Raw genomic sequence first — 26,987 nt, forward strand, 5'->3', positions numbered from 1 at the left:
GTTCTTCACCATGAGGATGGTGAGACGCTGGAACAGGTTGGCCAGAGAGATGGTGGAAGCCCCATCCCTGGAAGTTTTTAAGGCCAGGCTGGATGGGGCTCTGGGCAACCTGGTCTAGTGGGCGATGTCCCTGCCCAAGGCAGGGGCGTTGGTCCCTTCCTACTCTGACAATTCTGTGAGTCTATGATTCTAAGCATGGCTGTCTTCAGACTTTTTCACCGTGACAAGTGCTCTAGTTTCTGTTTCATCCTTTCTTCCCTCTGTATCTCTCACTGTCACCTGTATGTAGACCTGCTTAAAATTTTCTCCACTTGTTTTGCAAAGCCAAAACTATCCTCTTATAGTGCATTAGCAGCCTGCAAAAGCAAAACAAATGTCTTCTCCTGGCTAAATGGGCTATTCAGTGGCCTCAGAGGTATGACTGAATTGTAATTTATGATGTTAAGAACGTTAGCAAGGGAGGTGAAAGACTGAAACTCATGCCAAGATCCATTCAGAAAAGAGTCCATGCTGAGACTTCAGAGCATCACTTCAGTTTTCCAAGACATGTTCACTAAAAGGTATTGCTGCAAAGATTTTCCCAGATTTAACACAAAATTTATTCTGCAAGCAGGTTCTGGATGTGAATGGCTTCATCTGCATCACTGTGAACATGCAGAATCACAAACTTGGGGAAAACAGTCTGAGTAGTCTCATTACTTCTGCAAACTGTTGAAGCCCTGCTTGTGGGCTTTCTGATTTCAGCAAAAATGCTGCAGAGTACCTTAATTGGCTTGGAGTCTCCTAGACCTGTAGTCAAGCTGTTAGTCTTTTGCTGCTCTCTGCTGAGAGTGATTTGTCTGGATTTAGTAGTGCCCTTTATGAAAAACACAGATATCCAGAAATGATTTGTTAGCATGACTAATGTCTACTTTCTGCATTCTTTGACAAAAAAAAAAGAGTGCAGAAAAATAAAAAAGCCAAAGACCTACTGAGTGTTAAGACAATGTGAAAAAAAGAAGAATTCCTTGCCAATTTTAAATATCAAAATTGTTTGACTGGAGGAAGCTGTTGCTAATGAAAGAAAGTGGAAATGCTGAAAGATAAGCTGACATAGAGATTCAGTAATTCCCAGCCCTTTTTGCTGATTAACTCAATGCTGAGCGCTGACCAGCCTGCACAACAGCCAGGCACTTCCCAGGTGAGACCTAGCAGCCGACACCAATAGGAAGGTACATCCAGAAGGGTTCAACTCTTCTTGTGGTTCCTGTGCCGCAAAGAGAGGTGCTTTGCTGAAGATGTTTGAGAGAGTGGAAGCTCATCTCCCCCGCCTTGTGATCTGTGCTCTCATCCCAGCTGAATTCAGCGACAGTCGGATGCAGGGGCTGCCCAGCTGCCGGCAGCACGATGAGACCAATGCATTAGCTCTGAGGAGTCAATACAAGGCACAGCACCTGCAGAAAGCTTCCAGCCTGTCGCTGCTTCATCGCTGTTTCTTTCTTTCATCATCATTTGCATAGCTTGAGCTGAATTTACAAGAGCGTCCTCCCTTTGTGCAAAGAAGTTTGAGGTGCTGGTGTTTTAAATTCTGCTAACATTGCTTGTAGGCCTAAAAAAAACAAACCAGAGGAGAGCGGGGCAGGAGAGGCCCTGATACTTTCAGCTGCTGCCAAACTGATTTAGCTACAGCATGAAAGTGTGGTCAAGGCTCCTGCCCTCCAGGAAATTTAGGCAACTGAATTAGCCTTTAAATTCATCTGGGCTGTAGCACCCTTGCCCAGGCTACAGAGGACATCTGTGGCAGAGCCAGGGCTTGGATGGTAAGGGCAGTTGTACTTGCATGGAGAGTGGTGTCTACCTGGTGTAACTCCACCACTCCTGTTCTCTGTGCTTCCCTTTGTGATATTTTAGCCTGAGGGTTTCAGACTTGCTGAATGCAGGTGTTCGCTTATCTGTTACGCAGACCTTGAGAGTGGAGAAAAACAAGGCCTACACAGTGAGAACCAGCCAAAGAAGGGAGTCTTGTCATGCCAGAACAGCCTTGTTTTGGCTAAAGAGCAAGGCTGCACGGAGAACTAACGGTGCGAACATCATCCTGCAAATAGAAAAGCTGCTTCAAACCAAAATCCTGAAGGCCACAGGGCCCAGAGCGGAAATTTTTACCCTAATATCCCTATATGGCTATAGCCACCCACTCTTCTCTCAAATCATGCTGAGTGACACCCCGGGGCGGGGGAAAGATAGTATGTAAGGAGCATAGAGGGTATGTGTCGTTGGGGGGAGAAGACCCCAGAAGAGGTAGTTGACAGGGCTGTGCTCCTTCACCCCAAGACAGGGACGTCTTCTTGGTAGGAATTGCTCTTCCACTTTTGGTGAGTAATACCCAGGATAGTATTTTGCTAGCATTATTATCATATATTAGGGCTATTGCAGAGAGCGAATTTATATACTCCCAGTCTTGTATCTGTCACTTTAATAAATTACCTATTTCTGGTTACCTTGCAAATTGACTCAGTGCAAGTTCTTACCAAGGCTCTGAAACAAGCAAGTTCTTAGCTGGGGTATGTGCCTCTCACAACCACATACCTTTCACATGACACCCTTCTTCACATTTAATCTTCTGCCCTGAAAATGCTGTTTGATGGACATCCTCCTGGATGAGGAGGAATGGGCACCATCACCAGTAGGACTGTGGGTGTTTCCCCTTTTCTCAGACAGAGAGGTTTCTGGAATGAGGCGTTTGGGTCTAACATTGGCCGAATACCTTCCCTGTGCACTTGGTGTTCTCTGAGGTCTTCCTGCCCTAAGAAGTCCTCCAAGGTCTCCCGCAACTAGGTCTCTGTCAGACCCACAGCTTTTCCTTTTTTTACACACAAGGTTAAGCCAGCATTAGTCTGTTCAAGTCTAAGTATAGCACAGACGGCAGCAGTCATCCAGTGTTTCTTGCTTTCCCACTGCTCTAACCCTGTTTAGCTCTGCAAAGCACGTTTCTGTCCTTAAATATTTGTTTCATTATATCGGTAGGGGTTTAGGTGTTTTCCAATGACTGAGTCAACATCTGGCATCTGTATTTGATCTGGGAAGAGCAGACTCCCAGAGAGCAACAGCACTTTTGTCCTGCAGTAAAACAAAGTCCATGTGGTGCCTACCTCTCTCTACCACCATTTCCAACAGGTACTGGCAATTTCCTGAAGTGAAAGTCCACTGTGATTGTTGTGTTTTAATAGTGTAGTCTCAAAAGCATGAGCAAGAGAACCAACTGCCTCCAAAGGTGGGGGCCAAAACCACTGCAGCTCCTTCTGAGGTAAAAATAGTTAACTGTATTAAAACCAACCAGGTTACTCCTCTCCCACTCCCTCAAGCAGGTTCAGCCTGGATCAAGTCAGTAAATATTTGAATAGGCATGTTTTTAAGGATATATGGTGATCTGATCATGGAGCCTTTGACATGAAGGAGGTGGCTCTGGATCTTAAAGAAATGGTGGATTCGAGGGAAAATGCTGCCCATTTGAGAATGGGAATAGAGAGCCAGTGTATTACCAGTCTTGCAGCCTGCAGTAGGAGGCTGACAGCATGAACAATGAAAATGTTTTACACGTGGAAATAAAGATAGAGTATAGCTGTGCACTGGTTGGTTATGTGCATTTAGTCCCCTGTAAAGCTGGGAAAATATGCTCTATACAGCATCCTCAGAGCAGCACCTGGTGTTTTTTCTGGCCATGCTCACGTGGCACATAACTTATTTTCAAATTATTGATGGGAAGTTTGGCCTTATTTCTTTTGCTTGAAAGAAAACATGAAGGAAAGAGAACAATTCAGGAGTTTGCTTTTGCGGCAAGAACAAATTGGCAGCAGACTAGGTGCATTGAGCAGTAATTACAGTAAGACACAAGAGCTTCTGTGATGATGATCCCTTAAATTTAATTCCCATGTGACCTAATAATAGGGCCAGGCGTGGCGTTTCTGTGCTTGGTTGTTGCTGCCCTCTCTTGGCAGTATGGCCAGCCTCCAAGAGACAAAGCAGAGGAAGATTGCTAAGAACAGGAAGGAGCAAACCACACTTAGAGAAGATGGAGGAAAGCGTCTTGTACCAAAGCAAGATGCAACACTTCGCCTCTTTTTCCACACCGGAAAAAATAATTAATTAATTGTAAGAAGTCAGATCTCCTGTATTCTCTAAGACAAGGTTCATTGACTCAGTGTATTTTTGAGAGGGAGAACTGAGTTGAGACATGATACTGTTCATCACAGACAAACATCATCCTTTCCCATACATTATTTTATACACCTACCAGCTACCTTGCCCTTCCTCTCCCATAAAAGCAATTTTCTAAATAAGAGTGATTTGGGATTTTTAGTCCCTAGAAGAGTATGTGAGCAGACTTCCAAGGCATTGCCTCAATTGCCTTCTATAAAGATTTCCATCTGTGTTACACATTTTTCTCTCTTCTATTATCAGTGTTACAAAGGCTGAAAGAACAGTGCATCCTGTGAACAATAGTAATCCTTTGTGTCAAATACAAAGTTTTGCCTTCAAGACAAATCCCCTTCCAGTTTTAACTTCAAGAAGGGGAGACTGTGTCATTCAGGATCCTGTTCATGGATAAAGAAATGCATCCCGCATAGCAGTTTCCCATCAACTATGTGTATGCTTGCAGAGCTTGCTGTCAGCCTGTGTGTTCACAGGCCATGCACAGCGGGCATTCATAGTCTGTGAGGCTGCAAACACGAAGTCATCTGAGTACTCAGTGAGGAATTCTTTTTTACATGCTAACTTTCAGTGTCTGTCTTATTTAGTATCTTACCTATGCATAAGAAAACACAAATTATCTTTTCAGGTACTTGAAATGGTCCCATGGAGGAACCATTCCTCTTCATCTTGCTGGATAGTGGAGGCTTCAACCTTAAGAATCTCTTCCAGAAGTCCTGCTTTGTGTCAACAGCAACATGTTGACACATGTATCTTTGTCGAAGGAGCACAAGCAGCATCTTCCAGTCAGCTGCCTTCTCCCCAGGACATCTGCCCTAGAGCACCTGGAGAGACTACCACTGGCAATTACACTGCCAAAGAGACTTGTCAAGAAATCCTGTTGGTTTGACTCACCAGGAAAAAACATGTGGCATGTTTTACACTGAACAATTCTGAAAAGTGAAAAAGGCAGATTATTAATATATGATATTTTAACCCGAGGATTTGAGACTTGTAGAATGCAGAATCTGCCTCTCAGCTGGCAGACACTGGGGATGGAGATCAACAAGGCCTGGACAGTGAGAACTAGCTGAAGAAGGGAGCCTTGTGGTGCCAGGACAAGGAACAGGCTAAGGAACAAAGCCAGATGGAGACTAACAATGTCAACACCATCCTGCAAACAGGTAAGTTGCTTCAAAACAGAATTCTGAAGGCCACAATGCCCAGAGTGGATTTTTTAGCCTTAATATCCCTATATGATTATAGTCACCCATTCTAAACTCAAATCATGCCAGATATCACCCCAGGATGGGGGAGAGAGTATATAAGGAACGTGGAGGGAGCGTGTCAATGGAGGGAAAGAACAAACTCAGAAGAGGCAGTTGACGGGATGTGCTCCTTCTCTTTCACCCAAGACAGGGATGCCTTCTTGATAAGAATTGCGCTTTCATCTTTTGGTTGAGAAATACCCGGGATAGTATTTTGCTAGCATTACTATTATATATTAGCACTATTGCAGAGCGTGAATTTATCAATGGCATCTCCAAATCTTGAACCTGTCACTTTAATAAATCACCTGTTCTTTGTTATCTTCCAAATTGTCTCAGTGCAAATCCTTAATGGGGCTCTGAAAAAGCAAGTGCTTAGCTTGGGTACGTGCCTTTCAGAGCCACATAGCTTTTCACATGACATAATGGCATATAACTTTTTAAGGTTTCTTAGAAGAGTGACTGAAAGTTGCAGTTAGGTAAAGTCATCTTGTATTCTCATAGTATGATAAATACATCCACAGGATATTTTGAAGTTATGTTTAACATAACAATAAGAGTAAAAGCCAAAGAAATGTGTCATCTACTGTCTTTTAAAGGTGTTTCTACTCTTTCTCCCAACTGTAATTGGGGTAACATTGCTTAGGGAGACAGAACTGACTCTTCTCCCTAGAGACAGGTATGAGGCTGTAGCACTGCCTATATTTGTACCAGCTTCCAGCTGCATAGGTGTGGCTCCTGGCAGCACTTCCCAGAAGTTTGCCTGGGGACAGGTATAATGTTAATTTGTTTATTTAATAGAGTGCTCACTAGTGCTTCTGTGGTTTGGGACTCACATCCTGTGCTCACATTTTTGCAATTCAGGGCAAGAGCTCAGATGCTCAAGCACTGGTAGGAGGCTCATGCACAGCCAAGGTCTGCAGAGAAGGGAACGGCAAGTTGTCTGACTTTTCCCCAGGTCTTCATGGACCTGACATCCACAGCATCCTTTGCTGTGTCACAGTGGAAGGACCACTGTCTAAAGAGTTCTTTTCCTCCAGCCACTCATGCATGGACACACTCTCACAAGTGGGCATTGGTGCTGAAGAAAAACCTTTGGTTTGCCGCAGTGTTTTACCAGGCACACAGGTAAACTCTGAGGCAGGAGCCAGCCCAAAAGGGCCAGCGAACGAGAGCCTGGAGTTTTCAATGGCTTCTGGCACTGCAGACTCAAATCTTGATATCATCCTGCTGATATCACCTAAAGGGATAGCTCATCTGATACAAACCACCCGAACTCCTGAACTTGTGTCACAGTTGGCTAGTGCTTGCTCAGCAATGCTAACCAGGATCAGTGAGTGACCTGGGTCAGCAAAAACAGTCTGCAAAGTTCCTTCACAGAGGAAATGTCACTTCTGAGCTTAAAAGAAGCAAGTCTGGAAGTTAAAGGGATCTTTTTCAGGGAAAAGCAGAAGCCTTGTGACTCCTCTCCCACAAACCACACAGACATGCTCCACCTCACCTCATCCACAAAACTCTTACAGCTGGGGAAAAACCTTCCCCCGTGGAGGCTTGATTCTGCACCCCATGAGCTATCACATCCTTTGGAATTTCTCGTTCAAAAGAGCTTTTGCCCACCTGCAGATTTCTGCAAGGACAGCACACAGGACCTTTGCTCTCATGCCCTCTGCAGCAGCAGCCACAGCACTGGCAGTGCCCAAGCTGCTGCCAGTGGGACCTGCAGTCCCTAAGGGAGACACACTCCATCCCTCTTGCTGGCTTGCCCTGGCACCAGGCATGACATCCCACCTCCCCGCTGCTCCACACCGCAGACACGTGGTACTCTCACAGCAGAGATATGAGCACTGAGCAGATGTCTCTGAAGGGACTCCAGGACCTTTACCAGTGAGATCTTGTTCCTGAAGGCCTTCCTCTGAGATACCACAGCATGTCTCAGATCCCTCTAGGGAGATGGGTCCTGAATCCCATGTCCTTACTCCTCACTGCGAGGAGGTCAGAGTGGGGTCAGGGCAAGCGCCATGGGGTGTCCTGGGGAAGGGCATGTGGGTATATGCTGGGAGAAGGAGGCAATAGACTGGAGAGGAGTCCTTCTCAGGCATGTCAGTGACAGCTCCTCTGAGGAAGGAGGTCAGCTGGAGGCTCAGGCTGTTCAGTTTGGGGGTTTTTTTGGCATATCCCACTTTAGCTAGAGCATCCCACAAATACATCATGGTCAGCTTCTTTGTCTTTGCTCATGGTGCCACCATGGGCATACAGAGAACAAATCTGGAGCTGCAGATGGGCAGGTGATGGTCTCTGCAGGACTTGTGTTGCTCTGTGCTGCTGCAAACCTTCCAAGCGCCCTTTTATAGTTGCCACAGCCAAACTTGTCCATTTGTTCCTTCTGGACAGCTGAGTATTCATGATCACTCAGAGCTTTTTATCCCAGTGAACTGACACAAGAAGGCAAAATGCTCACCAGCATTGATCCCAAGCCACTAGCCAACACTGAAGGCTGGAGTGGGACTGCAGGAAAGGAGTATTTCCCTCCACCCAGGTTTAGCAGCTCCTTTGAATATCCAGGGCTTCTTTTCCAGCTTCTGGAAACCAACAGCTGCTCGTTGTCTCTGGACTCTCAAAGTCCAGAGCAAATTGCCTGGAGTATGACACCAAATTGACACATCAATAATGACACAACTGGGAGGATGACACCAAATTCTATCAAAATCACAAAAACCGTGGTCAATATATGTTACCATGTGCCACACAATGCATTAATCCTCACTAAATGCAGTAAAATGCAAAATATCTGGATAATAAATACAAAACCTTGGATAAACAAAAAGCAAAATCTGTTCCTCAGTTAAGTTGAAGCAGCATGTCAGTACTGAGAATCAGACTAGAAGTAGTGAAAAGGTTCCTACTGGGTTAAGTGGTGACTGGAGTATGCCTGCCTACCCTAAGGTATTATTATCTGTGATAACTGTTCAAAGAATTTCTACCGGCTCAAGATCTGTATTTAATGCACCTACACCCACAATAAGAGAGATATGTAATAGCTCAGGAGTACAGTGAGAAAAACTAACACTCAAAAAGTGGAGTTGTGTAGGGTGGCACATTTGCATTAAAAATTTTGTAATCAAGTCATCTGAACTCATGCAATGTTTAATAAATCACAGTCATTGACTCTAGACTTATATATTTAAGCAGTTATTTATTGATAAAGTAATATGAAAATGGAATTATGTATGACAGCCAGTACATTTTTCTGCAATGATCATTTATAATACATGAATGAGTCTGTCCTGGTTTGAGCTAAACAGAACCAATTCTATTCAATGATCTTGCATTTCAGCTCAGCCTCTTCTAAGATACTGCACTTTATGAAGTTAATAACAGTTTTTGCGGACAGGGTCTGCTACTAGAAGTGGTAACACCTGATGTTTATAGTTACTGCCAGGGACTGGTATGCAGAAAGGAACTTGCTTATAATTGCTCTTGTAGTGACCAAGGTCACTGCTGGCTCTTGTGTGCCACGCTGGGGGTGCTGGGAAGTAAAATGTTGCACCACTGGGGGGTAATAGACAGGACAAGTGACCAACGCAAGTGTTCTATTCCATATTCATCATCTGCAGTATAAAGCTAAGAGATCATGGGGATTAAGGAAACTTTCTTTTTCTTCATTTTTTTGCTTTTGCTCTAATGGACAGTGTCTGAGGAGGCGGGCATCTCTCTGTTCTTCTGCCTTTGATCCCGATCCTAAGTACCCAAATCCTGTACCGTGCTCCGCTCTGCTGTGGAGCCTGTGGCTTCCCCAGTGCCTCCTGCTCTGCAGCATCAGTGGTGACTGTGACTGGGGGGAAGCTGGGTTCAGTATCAGTTTTGTATGTATTTGTATATATTTCACTATTGTTATTATTTCCTTATTAGTAGTAGTATTATGTTTTAGTCTTCTTTTCCAATATGTAAGTCCCTCTGCCTCATTCACTTTCCCTTCCCATTTGGGGAGGGAGAGGGATTAGAGAGCATCTGTTAGCATTAAGTGGCCAGCCCAGCTCTAACACTCGGCAGTGCTTAAGAGCCTAGATGCTGCTTTGGCAATTTGTAATTGAATCGATTCAACCTAGAGTGGTCTGTTAGTTGGCAGGTTCACTGCAAACCAGGGCTCCTTCTCTACCCTGATAAACTGATACCAACTCTTAACAAAACAGAAAGTGGTTTGCTGGTAGATGTTATTGGACAAACTGATAGAGCTGAAAAAAATCACAGAAGGTTTTAGATGCTCAAACCTGGAAATATGAAGAAATGCTTAGGTTTTGTCCATTTTGTCCATTTTGTCCATTTTGTCCATTTAGTTTGTCCATTTCTTCCAGTCATACCAGTTACTTAATAAAGTGTTATTTCTTCCAGCAACCTGTATGTCTTCTTTGTTGTTATACCATCATGGTTATGATAAATCATCACTCTAACAAATACATAAGGCAATAACTGAATTTAATAATAATGGCACAGTTCATTTCACTGAAAAGTTTGGTTAGCTGCTATACCCTTGAAGTTTTCTTGGCAACAAAGAACAAAGAAAAGGGTGAGTTCACCCAGAACAAAGCTGTGACCCTAATCCTGCCAGCTGGCATTTATAAGATAAAATTCAAAAAGATATTTTCTACATCATTTAAGGGCTTCCTGTTTACGAACATACTCATGAAGCTTAAAACTTTCTTTCTTTCCTTGGCAATTTACTACTCTTTGATACCATACCCATGGCCTGCTCATCATTTGGTGTTAGTTTGAAACACCTGCTGTGAAGAGGAATGCATACAAGCTGTGCAGACACAGCACAAAGAAAACATAATATTTGGCTTATAGAGCATGACAAAAGTAAAAGACGGGTGAACTGTTCCTTCACTGCCTGAAAGCCCGTGTGTAGACACGTACACGCGTACAAGCCAATACATTTTCACAGTGATAATTGTCACTTTTTTCTCTTGCCATTACTGGCAAAGGTTTCCCATTCACTGAACAGTAGCACCACCGTGTGGCACATCTACGCCATTCCCTAAAGGGTCACACACCCATGTACCACCAGGTACGGGCACAGCTACTGTTCACAAGATCCATGGACCTCCCCTCTGAAATAATTCCGTTGTCAGTTAAAATCATAGAATCACAGAAGGTACATCAAGGATCATCTGGTCAAACCTTTCCTGTCAAAAAACATGATCTAGAAAAGACAGCCCAGCATGCTGTCCAGCTGAATCTTAAAAGCGTCCGATGTTGATGATGTCGTTATCACTGATAATAGTGTAATTTAACAACTTTAGAGTAGTGTAACATTGCAGTGTTTTTCATATACACTTATGGAGTTTAGCTTCCTACAGAATATATATAACATTTTAGATCGTTTATTTCTGTAGGCATGCATATACTGACTCCCTCATTCATCAAAATTCAAAACCAGTTTAAGACCATTCCTGGGTCCAGAAACACACTCCTTTCCCCATTGTGGAAACATTTAATCCTCTGAATACAAAGGATTTCAACCATTAAGTAGCAGATCAGGGTACCTGTCACAATGATACAGGTGTATATAACAAAGGATGGGAAGAGGGATGCTGATTAATGAGGATCTGTTGGATAGTGGAGGACCTAAACATGACGAAAATGATGTGGAGTAGGAGGTAGAGATTGTACTGGGTCTGGCTGGGACAGAGCTAATTTTCTTCACGGTTACTAGAACAGCCTTGACAGCATGCTAATGTTCTGATTGTGCTTGCACAGTGTCAAGGCTTTATCTGCTCCTCAGGATGCCACCTTGCCCTCTTGTGGGCAAGAAGTTGGAAGGGAACACAGCTGGAAGAGCTGAAATGAATTGACCATAGAGATATTCCATACCATGTAATGTTAATGAGCTGCATTAAAAGCTCAAGGAGAGAAGGAGGAAACAATAACGCTCATTGTTATGCCTTTTGTCCTTCACTTGACAAGCAGCTGTCACATAAGCTGAAGCCCTGCTTTCCAGCAAGTGGCTAAACATCCATTTGCCAATGGGAAGTAGGGGATAAACCGCTTCTTTGCTTTCCTGGTGCATACAGCTTTTGCTTCACCTGTTAAACTACTTTTATCTCAACCCATATGTCTTCTTGGCTTCCTCTTATTTTCTCCCTGTCCCATAGGAGAGGGCTGAGTGAGCGAGCATCTCTGTGAGTGTCTGGCTCTTGGCCAGGCTCAGCCCACAACAGACACAAAATTCAGAGTCCTAAGCATGCATTGTCATGGCATCAGCCATGTCCTAAGGGAATAAGATCCATGTGAACCACCTCAGAAAAGTTCATGATTTATTTTGTGCTCTGATGATTTTTGCTAGGCTGCCCAGAAATGCTTTCAGATGTATGGGCACCTCCAGGAAGTCAGTGGGAATTTCTGCCTCTGGATTTTTCATGTCACATTTTGTCTTTTAGTTCTCTGGCTGCCAAAATATTCTTTTCAAAATCTAGCTTTTTCTAAAGACTCCTGGACCTGTCATTTTCTGTGCTTGAACGCACTCTTGTCAATAGGGCAGATGAGCACTGAAAGAGCAGTGTTCTGGGGGAAAACCAAGTAAGTCTTTGAGTGAAATGTAGCCTGTAATTAGTTTATGTAATTATTCCAGTGCTTTAATTAGCTTTCTGCCTAAAAACAAAAGGAAGTAAGCACAGACAGGAAAGTACAGACACAACCAACTCCTGTTTGAACCCACTTGCAACGTCAAAAGTAGTCTTGGAAGATCTGCAGGAAAGATGTGGGAAACAGAACTGCACGGTTTCACCGTCCTTTGGAGAAAGTAACATCATCCTTCTGGAGAAAAATCTCCCTTGAGGATCCTGTGCTATCATTAATCTTGGGGCTTAGCTTTCAGGGTTTACTATTTCATAACACAGAACAGAATAAAACTCGTGTGAATCATCATGTGGAATACCTTGCTTAAGCAATGAGACATGAAAAGCCATGAATTTTTATGAGATTAATAGCACACTTTGGATAGTATAATAATAAGAAAGGGCAAAGGTCAAAAGCAGGGTTACTTTGATCACCAAGGATGTACCCTAGTTACCCTTAAGTGCATTACCCGGTCTGTCTCATACTGGTTCCAAGTAGAAGGTGTTCAGGAAAACACAGCTCAAGCTGAGCATCCATTGGGCACTTTACCTCCCCAATTGCCAGGGAGCAAGCACTCATGTATAACACTCCTAAGCTGAATCACAGCTTATGTTATAACCATATAACCTGGCGAAAGGTTTGCATTCTTACAGAAAATGTTGTATGTACGGTTGCTGGGGGGAAGTGTTGATCTGCTGGAGGGCAGGGAGGCTCTACAGAGGGATCTAGACAGGCTGGATCACTGGGCCAAGGCCAACTCCATGAAATTCAATAAGGCCAAATGCCAGGTCCTGAACTTTGGCCACAACAACCCCCAGCAGCGCTACAGGCTTGAGGAGGAGTGGCTGGAGAGCTGCCAGGCAGAGAGGGCCTGGGAGTGTTGATGGACAGTGGCTGAACAGGAGACAGCAGTGTGCACAGGTGGCCAAGAAGGCCAACAGCATCCTGGCCTAGGTCAGGAATGGTGTTGTCAGCAGGAGTAGGGTGGTGATCATGCCCCTGTACTTGCTTTGGCGAGGCCTCACGCATGTCCAGTTTTGGGCCACTGAGGTGCTGGAGAGGGTCTGGAGGCGGGCTACAAGGCTGGTAAAGGATTTGGAGCATGTGTCATGCGGCAAACAGCTGAGGGATCTGGGGCTGATTAGCCTGGAGAAGAGGAGGCTGAGGGGAGACCTCATCACTCTACAACTGCCTGAAAGGAGGCTGCAGTGAGGCAGGGGTTTGTCTCTTCTGCCTAGCGGTGGGTGGTAGAACAAGGAGAAATGGCCTTAAGTTGCACCAGGGGAGGTTCAGGTTGGATATTACGAAAAAACTCTTTACTGAGAGGGTTGTCAGCCATTGGAACAGGCTGCCCAGGGAGGTGGTTGAGTCGCCATCCCCGGAGGTGTTTGAGGGACGGGGGGATGTTGTGCTGAGGGACATGGTTTAGTGGTGTTGATAGGGCTAGGAAAAGGTTGGACTCAATGATCTTGAAGGTCTCTTCCAACCAAAACTGTTCTATGATTCTGTGATTCTGTGATTCTATGAAAGAGTCGTGAGGCTTTGGAACAGGTTGCCCAGGGAAGTGCTGGACTCACCACACCTGGAGTTGTTCAAGAAACGTGTAGATGTGTCACTTCAGGACACAGTTTAGTGGTCATGTTAGTATTGGGTTGATGGTTGGACTTGATGATCTTAGAAGTCTTTCCCAATCTTAATGATTCTGTGATTCTATAATATTTGAAGAATTAATTCAGTATTTGTCTTGAACATCTGATACAATATGACAACAAAAATGCATAAATACCTTCAAATACCAGTATTACGCGTCACCACATACTACAACCATTTGGACCTCCACTGCAGCATTGGCTCTAGGACACAATTCTGTCCTTAATTACCGAACAGAAATGTCCATTTTCTTACAAGGATTGGGAGGAGCAACAAATAGGAATCTGAGAATACATTCTGATTCATTTCTGTAGATAGTAGTGAAGACTGGCAGAATGCATTGGAATTTTAAATGTACGAGTCTGAATATTCTAAGTGATTATCTTATGATTTCATGCTTTTATGCCTTCATGTATTTACCCAGGCCAAATACTTAATTCTTTTAATGGCTATTTATGGCACCATTATACAGAGAAATTTATGCTTTAGACATATTTGGACCACATCTGTAAAACAAGGCAGTGCAAGAGTTTTCAGTTTCTTGCATTTGAGAAGGCTGGTTTACATGTGGTCTAAATACATGTTTTGAAGGTTTTTAAAGTTGTGGTTAATCCTATTCAAGAAAGACAAAGTGACAGAAAACTTTTTACATAGAGATCTGTAACATTCTCTGATAAAGTCTATTAGCTGAAGGCCAGAGACTTGAACCTTCAAACCTTGTGCTTTGCCCAAAGGACACATCTAATCAAAGCAGGTTTTGCACAGCTACACTTAACTGGCAGATATAATCCAAAACATGTCTCATGATGCATATGTAACTCTTAAAGAATGCACAGTCTTCTCCCAAAATCACCTAGAGCACCTCTTACTTCTTCTGAGATCAATAGAGTGCAAGACCAGTGTAACATAATGATTAATTTATTGTAGAAATCTTAGATGAAAAACACTTCTTTGCCAAGCTGTTAAATTGGCAGTCTGATGTGCCAAAACAGAACCTGGCCATGCCTCCTCCTTGCAAGCTGAAAATTATCGATACATTCTCCACATCATTTTTGAGTAATATATTCTCCAGGTACAATTCTCTTGGTGAAAATTGCCAGGTACTACTTACAGCTTAATGGGCTATTTTTTCCTGTCACTGTCCAGTGACTGCACTTCTCCTCAAACTTCACTCACATTACTCATTTAAATACCATGCAGTGTAGATTTCTAATACAGTTTTGATCAGGAAAGAAAAAAAAAAGAAAATGTGGTGGATAAGCAAATAAATGAAAGCTTCCTAGGAAAACTCCCCCAGCATGTCCAGTACATGCTGGGAACTGGCAAACTGGCAAATTCCTACTGAAGAATCCAACCTAAGCAGTTACTCATGTTGTTGTCCTGTTTTGGCCAGAGTGAGTAATTGAACTCTGCTGCAATATTCCCTGTTAATAACGTTCAACACTGGGTGCCCATGAACCCACTGTTTTGTCGAACCTTCTTACATGCTGTGTCAGAGCCTGTGGCCAGCCTGGACTGAGCAATGTCAGTTACAGTCCTGCTACACCAGCCAGTCCATCAGTATCCCAGAGGACACTGGTCTCCACGGAGATCTCTGTCCTTGGAGAGAATTTTGCACAAATGACATAAAGCAGCTAAAGCATCCTCTCAACTCCCCAGACTTCAGGAATGATTCAGTACTGGATGAAAAATGACTGGTGACCCCGTTTTCTGAAGAAGACTCCTTACGTACACGGCACAGTGAATCTGTACCACTGACAACTCATTTTTAAGAGAAAGAGTTGTCTTCTGTCTGTGGCATGTTGAGGCAGGAAGCTGTTCATCGCCAAGCCAGCAAGAACTGGACGGATTCCTTCATTGTGAAAGATGCAACAGAATGCATCCCAGGGAATGTTATTTAAGTGCCTGTGGAGGTCACGGAAAGTTTTGTGGATCTATGTAGAAACAGCAGAAGGCAAGAGAGATGACATTCGGGAAACACACAGTCCACCTGCTTCACATACTGCAGATCTGGAACAGCACCAGATTTAAAGGGACTGGCCTCCTGAGTGCAGGTTATTTTGCACGTTGTAGCGTGGGCGCTTCAAGAACACAAGAATGATGCAGATTGCTTGGCACTTCACCATTTTACACTACTTGCAAATTTTCTCGCCCTCCCAGACTAAACTGGGATAGCTTTTGCTAGTTTTGGAGATGATGTTAGCCAGAGTGATGCAGCTAACAGCATGATTAGCTATAAAGAAGGTTCCCTCTCTCTTCTATTTCCAAGAGGGAGCAGGTGTTTCTAACAACTAGCAAAAGCATGCATAACTCTCCATCTCTAGACTGCAAGCTAATGTTGGCCTCAGATCAGTAACAGCCAAATGCTGGCCTGCAAGCACCTGCATGGACAGCAGCGGGATGAAACAAGGCAGCGTACCTGTACTGCACTGGCCATCCACCAACTCTTCATTCCATTCACTGTTACACACTGTGAAGGTTTCCGAGGTGGAGTTTTCCCTTTTCTGTCTGTGCCATTGTAAGCACTTTCCACAGTGAGGGGCATTCTGGCAGCTCCTGCAAAGAAGATTAGAAAAAAGCCTGAAATCGTCTCCTGCACTTGGGCTTGGATGGGAAGGAGAGATCTGGCTGTGGGCCACGTCCGCGATGTTGGGCTCCAGCCACCTCAGATCTCACCCCAGAAACCATCTTCCTCCCTCCTCGCAGCCCGTGTACCTGCGCAAACCATCCTGGTGAAGCGGCATTCTGCCAGCAACCTCGCTTCCCTGACATGTGCTCCTGGCATAACAAAACACCTGACCTGGCACCCCTTGAAAACTATGGAGACGTGGACACCACATTAAAAAGAAAAGTTTTGCAAAGTTGCCATTTTCAAGCTGTCAGCTAAAAATCTGCAAGGATCACCCAGACCGGGCTATTTCAGAGATTTCCACTGCAGCCCAGCAAACTCCACTGGTCTTCTGAAATGCCAGAATTGTGCTTTAATACTTCCTCCCCTAGGGGAATTACTTGTTCAGGGTACTACATGGTAAAGCAAGAGTTTTGACAGTTTATTCATCAGTTCTACTAACAAAACCAAATAATGTTTCACAAAAAGACAATGCTTACTTCTCTCAGAATTTGCTTTTCTTCACAGACTCTCCCAGGTGAAAAAAATCCGCTTTGCTCCCACTCACTAGCTACCACACACCTGAAATTCTGTCAGAACAGATACATGACCAAGTATTAAGACATGCTGCTCACTAGTTAGAAAAGTAAAAATGGTTACATTTATGACAAGATTTTAGAAATCCAATAACCAGTAAAACCACATTACAGAGACATGTAAGCTAGAGGCAACACATGGCACATTGTTCAGGGAATCCATAAACACCCAAACACACGAGTGCATTAGAGCTGTGAAATATAAAAATGATACGTCTATTTCACACTCCCGCTGTGGCATTCGTGTGCTAATGGGAATTACCAGACCTTGATGACAACATCAGGGCTTCCTAGGAAAAAGAAAGGAAGTTCCTAATTGTTTGACATTTCACAAATGATTTCCAAGAGAAAGTGCTGGTTTGGAGGGAAAACAAGCCCTGACATCAGAAGACATTCCATACACTTTCATTTCTACTAGAACTTGTTTTCATTAGTTTGCAAAAAAAAAAAAGAGATTTCAAAATAAATGAAGTACACAGAAGGCAAGGACTGGAATGCTCAAAGAAAGACGGAGATATTTTTTATAATCTGTTAGTCTAGGGACCAAACAGAAAGAAGATGTGGCTTCCTGGTGCGGATTGGCAGACATCTTTGGTGTCACTGCTGATTCAGGCAGTCTCTCTCTCTCTTTTTGTGCTGCTGGCCTCCAGGTGGATTCATGCCCCAGTACAGCCAGCTCTCTAGTACAGCCAGAATGAGATGATTTGTCATTTCTCAGAAATGGTAAACTACTCAGCCATGTGAAGTGAAACTCTACATTTAGTCTAAGAGTCCCACGGCACGAGCTATTCCAAGGACCTTGTGTAGGTCCTGAGACACAACCAGCCAAGGCTGTGAAGACAGGAGCCCATTTCTTTCTGCCTCAAACATGACTCAGTTGAAGGCGATGAAGCAACATGACCAGGACACAGCTAATGAAAGAACTAAAGATACATGTCTACTAGAACAGCTGCAAGAAGCAGAAAAGATCAAACAGCATCCCAGTAACCATGGCCATTTCCAACTGTACATGACCACCAGAGCTCATGTTACAGAGAGAGCTTGCAAGGCATCTACTGCCAGCAAAACCATGAGCTGCAGGGTTGTCTTCCCCAGCTATTGTACCAATAATTTTTATATTGTTCTTTAAGACATCCGTGCCTGCCAGGGGAAGCGGAAGAGGAGTAGTTTCAACAACTCCTCCTTGCCTGTGCAGCACCTCCTTGCTGCAGAGCAAACCCCAGGCTGCTCTGTGCCACAGCAAAGATGAGCAGTCACTCATGTTAAAATAGCTCAATTACTCGTTGTCACAAACAATACCATGCTTGCTAGTGGGACTATGGTATTTATTCCTGAGTAAACAAGGTTTATAAACAATATTTAATTGAAATAAGGGATTGTTCATAGCCCCTCGGTATGGGCTGAAACAGGCAGGACGCAGGAACAATCACAAACCACGGCTGAAATGCAAAGAGTGAATTTATTCTCGCTGCCTGGGAATCTGGAGAACCTGTGCAGCAGCACCAGGCAGCAATCACACAGGCAGCACGATAAGCACCAGCCCAGGCCCAGGGAGATCTCTCCTTGCTAGAAAGCCTGTGGTATGTAAACCACCCCTTTGTTATGTTTAACCTGTTGCTCCATCAGGACTCAACAACTCTCAGGACAGCAGCAAAACACCAGCTTTGCTTTGTTCCTTCTCGCAGCAGGGCAGGGATGCCAAAGATGCCACTGCATCCACCCTAGGCTTCTGTTGTCTTGAGCGTGGCTGTGCTGCTTGAAGTAATGCAGTGTGATGTGCATGTTCCACGACATCTCAGCTGAGTCTCTTCAGTGTACCTACAATACTTCTTGCCAATCTTCTGTTCTAATTCCACACCTGCTCTCACCTAAAGCTTCAAATGCTCCTTCTTTCCTCTAGAGTGGATATTCCATTTTTTCTCTCCATGTTGTCCAAAAGTCAGTGTCCTACGCAGCAGTCAGCAAGGTTACTCCACTGCCTTTTCTCCCACGTACTGTGACACTTTGGACACACTCTAGCTAACAGAATTTGGCAGACTATAAGCAAAAAATGCACGTAAAGATTAAGACTTAGAATATTTTACCATTAGTTTCACAAGGCTGGAACCTTCAGACAAAATTCTTAGAAAATTGTCATTTCTTTTCCCTTTAGTCACAAGCAAAGACAGAAATCCACAGTCGGAGGAGCAAAGCTAGACGAATCACAAGCGCAGAAGACTTTCCCCTGCTGCCTCCAGGGGAGGTATGGAGCAGGCAGAGCAAGACTCAGCCCAGGTGGAGAAGAGCAGATCTCTGGTCACCACGGAGGTGGTCAAACATCAGAATGGGGGCCGGAGAGTCTGTGGTCTTTTCAGTCTGCAGATCCTGGAGCTCAGATGCCCAGGGTCCCAGGCAACCTGAATCAGCTGGTCCTGCTCTGAGAGGGGGATTCTGAGAGGGGTATTTGACCAGAGACCTCCAGAGGTCCTCTCCAACCTGAATTGCTTGATCATTTCTACCTCTTATGGTTAATGAATTCATGCAACACTCCAAGCTGCAGTTGAGTATAACTCTATCACTGTTTTTTTTTTATCATTACACTCAGCTTTAAGCACAGGAATTTTGACTTGGCAACATTCAGTGAAATGTCAGGATCCTTTGATAAAGGATATAAATAAATGGCTCCAGCGGGAAGAGTCTGTTCCTCCTCCCTTGCTGTCTTGATACACATAAAGCAGTCCACCAGGAACCACCTTCAAAGGGTCTATAAAATAACGACCATCTTTTTGGAGGTATCCACTCAGGTAAATGTGCTGGCAGATTCTGGGGGGGAATGGTAATTTTTCCAAACACCTTGAGCTAACAGGCTGCTAGAACAGAATCAACATTGCTGAAAGACTCAGTGCTGCTGAACTATTCTGCCACACGCATCTATTACTCTTCCACTTCAGCAACCCTCTTCCTCCACTTGAGTAAGCCAAACCCAAACTCTCTCCTTATCCTTGTGCAAACAACACGAGTTTTGGGCTACAGTTTTACATACGCCATTAAAATCATTAATGCATTTATTTTCTTGCACTGTGATACTAGTACCCCTAAGCATGTATTTCTGCAGGTAAAATGCCAGGACTACACAGCAAGAGACAAAGCTCTGTGCTCAATTATTAGGAATACCTAATCTGCTGTCATGGTATTCTGACTCTGCAAGAGTTCAAAGTAGACAAGGCCATCCATTTTATCCTAAAAGACAGCTTCTATCCTAGAGCCAGCATAAATCGTTAATCACTGGAATTTGCTGATGGTACTTGTGCACCAGCTCTCCCTCCGCAGAGATGTGCTTCTCCCTTAGCCTAGCTTTCAGGTTACAGCCACTTTTCTGCTTGCTGGAAACCAACCATTAGTATTTCAACTTCTGGGTGGAGGAAATGGCATTTAGTAGCTATTTGGGAACATATGGACAGCATCAGGATCAGCTGCAGGCACAATAAAGTTTTGGACAACAGTGTAAAATCCTATGGGCATCAAACTTTTGCTCAGTCCCACAGTTTTGACCCTTCAGACTCTGGTTCAGTCCTTGCTGACATCCTGAGGGAAACCACCTCAGGCAGTTCTTAGATGTACTGTATTTCACCCTGTGCTGATGTAAGAGGTTTGACGTGGAGGGAACTCAATCTCAATTTTGTAAATGAGGAAAGACCTCGAGAGCCCTGCAGACAGTTTCCCCAAGAGGCAGGGCAGGAAAGATATACCTGGCCTTGGTTTTCTTATGGCTTCTTCATCAGTCCACAACAGGTCCACGGAGGAGTTACGTGTTCAGGGCCATCCATTCCAAAAGGACATTTCTATGTTAGAAACCCCGCATACTGCTGTTCTCACACTGGTGCAGGGTTTGGCATGAGGAACTTTATCTTGGCAGCTTTTGGATTTGGTATAACTGCAGTGAGAATGACAACGCAATCTCCTCTTTCATTAAACAATGCAACATGAGCCACACTTATAAAGTGTTACCAACAGGAAATAAAACTGACTTTGAAACAGTCACCAGTCAGGGGCTCTACACAGTTGTGCTACCAGTACCTATCGGCATCGACTTCAACCAGCACTGTTAACTTACCATCTGTTTGAAGAAGATGCAGTTGAGAGGAACAAGAAATAAGAACATAAGAAAACTCAAACCACAAACACAAGTAATTTGAGGAGGGATATTCTTCAAGAACCTTACCAAGTTTCACTACTTCAGAATAGTTATTAAATGCCTAGATGCATTTTGAAACAGATATTGCAAGCCTCAGGCATCTGAAATAGGATTTGACAGGCAGAAAATAAAGCTACATTTCCTAAGCTCTCCAACAACCTAAAATAGGATAATACAGCATCCCACGTTAATCAAGACACAAGACAGAGCTATTAATTTTTCAAATTATCTTAAAACTTTACAATATTATCCTTACAATATATGTCATCGACTTCTTTACAACAGGTTGTGGAGGAAAATTTAATGTTTTTGGAAAAAGTATTCTATACAATTACATTTTGTAAAATTAACATCACCTTTATTAGTATACTTGGTAGGTGTGAAAGATTACTAGCCAAGGAAGTTTACAGAGCTAGAACTTCATTGATTCATGTTTTTCTATTGGTGACAAAGACGCTCTAGAATTGACACAATCACTTCACTCGCATAGATAAATGGTTTACTAAGGCAACCAGTTTTCAGATATCTAGTCTGCATAAGAATATTTACTTATTTACTTATCAAAAATGCGTATTTTTTCTGGAAAGACTAATTCTCCCACCCCATTTGCCTATGTTCTTCCACTTTTAAAAAAGGATGCTAGCTTCAGATTTGCAGGATGTGTGTGAAGACGGATGTATTGTTACACAGAGGCAAGGCAGCTACATGCATTCAAGTTCTGAAAAAAGCAGGCAGTTCAATTCATCATCACCCATTTATTTCTTGCTTGTATCTTTCACTTCAAAGTTGCAGCAAATAATGTGTCCATCCATATTTGTCCTAAGCACAACTATGCGATGCTCCAGATGCAAGCTCATTTCTTTTTCTTCCCTTTACCTTTCTTGCCTCCCTCTCCTTGCTGAAGACTTTGATCACTACCTCCCATCTTTTGGGTTCTTGTTTTGAGTTTGGGAATGGTTTCTGCAGCATACAGCATCACTGATTTACCTAAAAATACAGGGAGAGATCAATGCATACCCACTACATTAAGAACACTTGCATAATTTCACAAGTTAGAAACTTCAGCCTCACTTTAGATTTCTGTTAAACTAGATACAAAGCCTAGGAGTTCTGCTTCCTTCCTCTGTGCAGCCAGAAGTTTGTGAAAAACTCGCCTCAACTTTTTTTTTTCCATATTAAAAAAGTGCAAGACTAATAAATATCATAGTCCGAAAATCTCTGAAGTACTTGGATCCTTCCTGTTACTCTTTCCATTCACATATTATTGGCCTAAAATAAGTGGGACAGATTGATTAGGTAAAAACTACAAGCATTTTTAGAAAGCCACTGCTACCTTCCAGCTCAAATATGGTTCCCAGTTGTCTGCTTCTCACCAACAGCACTCTTATGCTACTCTAAATTCAGTATTCTCCTTGCTCTTTCCTTAATATATATACTTCATACATATATATGCACATAAGCGCATATATATATACTTTTTTTTTTTATATATGTGCTTTCCTTTTACACATTGATTGATTTTCAGGGAAAACACAAGACTACATTAATTGTGATTCAAGGTGAACTACTCCTGTTAATTAGTGAAAGGGAGTTGCTCCATTGTTAATTTATCAGAATTGCCCATAGAAAACTCAACTGGAGTCAGTATTTTATGAATTTAGATCCACACTGATGCCTAACTAATGCATGCAATCTAAGAAAATCGTGGAATTCAGACATTTTAGTACCAAATCCTCTGTTTTAACTGTCAACAAAACAGTAAGTCAAAACTAAACATCTTCCTTGTTCAATACAGCAATCACACAACACTTCCCACAATCCCCTTCAATGCAACCACTAAAGAGACAGTGCGAACAAAGACAACATTTTACAAACTACACTCAGTGCTCATACACCAACTCAATTTGACTTATACAGGCAAAGAGACTTAATCCAAAGCTGTAAAAAAAAAAAAAAAAATCACAATAGAAAAACTTAGTTAAACAAGCTGTTTTATTAACAGATAAAGTGCCTAGCCCAGGTAAGTCTATAAGTCTACTCACGTGTTGGAAACTGAGGTAAACATGGGTTGCCATCATCTTGCTTGAGCTGGACTCGTACTCTACCTCTGTACTGCACATCTCTGTTCCACTCTCTAGGATACATCTTATTTTTCTGTCATACAGAAGAAACTTGTTATAGTAAGAATGGGAATAATTTTCTGCAAAGGTTGTCAGGCAACTGATCTGAGTTACAGCAGGCTGGAATTCTGAGTAGACGTAAACATTGATCATAGCTCTCCAACACCATCATCCACCATTCAGCCACAGCAACAGTATCCAGAGCTACAGCTTAGCTTTTCCAGAAGCACTGCTAAAACCAGTCACTGGTACTGAACAATTTACCAGGTAACCTGCTACAGAGATTGTTCTACTTCCCCACCAGCCTGGACTGCAGCAACACAGGTTTTTGTTTCATCTCCACAGCCACAAACCCTCCTGGACAGTAAGGGACAGTAAGTTATAGGTCAGAGTCTTATGGCTGCTGCTTTTGGATACTCATAGCCTCCATTTTTTTTAAAACATTACAGGTTTCTTACTGGCACTGGCTATTTCACAGGCTGGCGTGCACTAACAGGAACATATTTGACTTCTTCTGAAAAGCAAAGTGACTTTGTACTGGTTTTTGGATACCAGTCATGCTCTTATATGAGACCCAAATTCTTCTTAGAAAAGTTAATAATCATTAAATGAATGATTACTTCAGAAAACGAATTGTGAAGTTACTGCTGCAGAAACCCAGAAATTTTCATTCTCTAAGAAAAAAAGGAACAAAATCCATCAGGTATTGCAGTAAAAGAAAACAATAATATTCTCCAGCTAAAACATAACTCCAAAGGACTCTTAAGATTTCAAGCACCAGAATCCTATTCCTGTAACACGCCTTCCAAAAGGTAACCACCTTTAACCAAAAATACACCATTTTAGAAGGTTAATCTGTAGAGTTGTAGCTTGCAAAATTAGTTTGTATTCTGAGAAACTTATAGGACAGTGTTCCCAGAAGGATAGTTAAAGAAAAGTAGTATTGTTATAAACTTTGTTGCCTTGCCTCAGAGATCTAGGTTATTCCTGCTTTGCATACAGTTTTCCAACATTTACTTCATCATTAAGGTCAGTTATTATTCAAAGCAAGCAAATTTTTATTATCTTGGCTGATAACAAAATCTTCTAAATTGTAATTTATGTTGGCTTGTAACAGAACATAAAATGAAAGAACAGAGACAAAACAAGTTTCCAGTTTTTCATGTGTTCTTTTTTTTTTAAAAAAAATTACCTCTAATAGCACATTGAATCCAACCGCTGCACATACATCTTGGATTTCCGTAGATGTGGGATTTTCAACAGCCTGTCAAAATAACGTGTTACAATTGTCGCAGACAGAATCACAAAATGCTAGGGGTTTGACAGAACCTCAAAAGATCATCTAGTCCAAACCCCCCACCAAAGCAGGACCACCTACAGTAGGTCACACAGGAACACATCCAGGTGGGTTTTGAATGTCTCCAGAGGAGACTCCACAACCTCCCTGGGCAGCCTGTGCCAGGGCTCTGTCACCCTCACAGAGAAAGAGGGTTTTTAATGTTTTTATGGAACCTCCTGTGCTCCAGCTTGTACCCCTTGCCCCTTGTCCTGTCATTGGACATCACTGAAAAGAGCCTGGCTCCGTCCTCCTGACACCCCCCCTTGACATATTTATAAACATTAATGAGGTCACCCCTCAGCCTCCTCTTCTCCAAGCTAAAGAGATCCAGCTCCTTCAGCCTTTCCTCATAAGGGAGATGTTCCACTCCCTTCATCATCTCTGTGGCTCTGCGCTGGACTCTCTCAAGCAGTTCCCTGTCCTTCTTGAACTGAGGGGCCCAGAACTGGACACGGTATTTCAGATTATTTTTCCAATTATGAACTACCCATACAACAATAGTTAGCAGTTTCTCACACTATATAATTAGCAAAAGCAGAAGGGGAAAGAGAAGGTACTTTAAATAATGACAAATTTACTGTAGAAATCATCTGTGAGAGCTCCTGTGGTCTAGAAAATGTCAAAAAAAAAAGAAAAAAAAACATAAGACAGTACAAGAGGAAACAGACAAGACAGAACTAATTAGGACAGGGGACCAAGCAAAGGAATTGTTTAAGAAAAGTAACTGAAATGGAATAGTATTTCCTGTTAAAAAGAGTCAAAAGCCATGAATTACCAAGACCAAACTCACAGCAAGGACAGGAGAAATCAATAGACACTTTCTTGGCACAGGGCGGCAGATTCCTCTCCATAGATAGATCTTTGACAATTTGCAAGTTCAAGAAAGATTTCAGTTTTAAGTATTACCAGACAAAAGAACTCAAGCAGTGAGAAAAGCCCTTTATATTCCCAGTACCACTTGTTAAGAATACTCTAAAGAAGTGAGATGGTCAAAAATTATTTCTGGGCAGATGAACAGCAACTACCAAGTCTATGTGCCACGTGCATTTTAAGTTCTGTCTTTGACAGCAGCACAGAGGACACAGCACAGAATATAGGCGCATATAGCCAGTCACCAAAACCCAATCATTAGCTAACTATTCTTTTCTGCATCACTTTCAAATTTGGCAAACTACTCATGTAGGAGGTTGAGTGCATTGTTTCTCACTACTTCCCCTACTTGCCAAAAGTGCTGCCTACATGAAAGCAGACTGTTAAACACAGTGCCCTTCTACCAAATTCACATGCTGACACTAGCTTATCTTCAGATACACTGCAATTTCCAGTTATCAAGCCACTTGCCATAGAGGATAGGAAATACCAACATCTGAGATTTATTTTCCAACTCTCTACACACTGCTGCATCACAAAACATTGTATGCCCCTGCTACCCACAAAATTACTTTGTCTATAGGTATCCTTCTTCCTTCTGCTATTGTCTTCTTGTTATTCAAATATGCTGGATAAATGCAGATGAATCTAAAAAAACAAAACAGTGAGTTTAAGTAAGGAATATTATCTTTTTAATAGTTCATGCAACATTCTCCTTGTAAATCAAAAAAATAAATCTTACAGCTACAGAACAAAAGCTCCTGCAGCAGCTTAGAATCGCTATTTATCTTCCCTAGACTCATTAGCAAGATGTCGCAGAACCCCATTTTGAGTTACCCAGGACACTCCACAACTGCTTGGCTGAAACGTTCTTTGCATGACATGACTTCCTGGGGAAAAACGTGTGCAAAGGACCATGTTATCTATCTTGAGGAAAAAAAAGAGGGCCGAAAGAGAATGTTTCGACTCATTTCTTAAACCCCTGAAACCTAAAAGGCAACACAGGTATTTCCCCCAAAAGAATTAAAAACGGTTTCCTGAACAGGCTGTAGTACCCAAATTGCTAATTAAGTTACTGACAGATACAAGAAGGTGGGTTTTGTCTGCTTATTTTTTGCTTGGCTGTTTAAGTGGGTTTTTGTTTCTTTGCTCTCCCCTCCCTTCACACACAGAAACACCCAGATTCAGGTAAGTTATAAAGCCTCTGAAAAATTAGGCTTAGCGACCTGCTCAGGATCCTTCAGCAGATTTAAACATACCAAGTTATGCAGGGGATGAGAGTGACAGAACCTGAACTGTACTAATTAGACAATAAAAAACCCAACCAGATGACACTTCAGGAGAGGCTGCAGAATGTCTACATTTGAACAAGGAACTGGGAGAGTATGAGGGAACAGGGAATCAGAAAGCGAGGAAACAGCCTGGAGCAGGCTGGTGTGCTGTTAGCTGGAGCCTGACAAGGGTCACCGGCCCTCATCGCCGCGGCCATCCCAACTCCCAGTACCCTTCTCCTCCCGAACTCCTTCCCACTGGTCACTTCCCTGTTTTCACGGGTACTCTCGTCCTCCCCACGAGCCAAC

At 42.9% G+C, this 26,987-nt stretch overlaps 2 protein-coding genes across 2 annotated transcripts; both read right to left on the minus strand.

Annotated features, from left to right (window-relative positions):
• Positions 1–338: 338 nt before the first annotated feature.
• Positions 339–16,245, minus strand: TICAM2 (toll-like receptor adaptor molecule 2). Its single transcript, XM_009874171.1, is given in 4 exon segments — positions 339–502; positions 555–609; positions 611–856; positions 16,120–16,245. Coding segments are annotated over 4 exon segments (591 nt in total).
• Positions 16,246–21,739: 5,494 nt separating this feature from the next.
• On the minus strand, positions 21,740–26,057 carry SRP19 (signal recognition particle 19kDa). The gene is made up of 4 exons (XM_009874170.1): positions 25,980–26,057; positions 24,391–24,462; positions 23,121–23,232; positions 21,740–22,065 (listed from the first exon to the last, which is right to left on the minus strand). Exons 3-4 carry the CDS (start codon positions 23,221–23,223, stop codon positions 21,932–21,934), a joined length of 237 nt encoding a protein of 78 aa, XP_009872472.1. The 5' UTR covers positions 23,224–23,232; positions 24,391–24,462; positions 25,980–26,057; the 3' UTR covers positions 21,740–21,931.
• Positions 26,058–26,987: the final 930 nt, after the last annotated feature.

This window comes from Apaloderma vittatum, unplaced genomic scaffold, assembly GCF_000703405.1.
Source record: "Apaloderma vittatum isolate BGI_N311 unplaced genomic scaffold, ASM70340v1 scaffold918, whole genome shotgun sequence".
Taxonomy (NCBI): Eukaryota; Metazoa; Chordata; class Aves; order Trogoniformes; family Trogonidae; genus Apaloderma; species Apaloderma vittatum.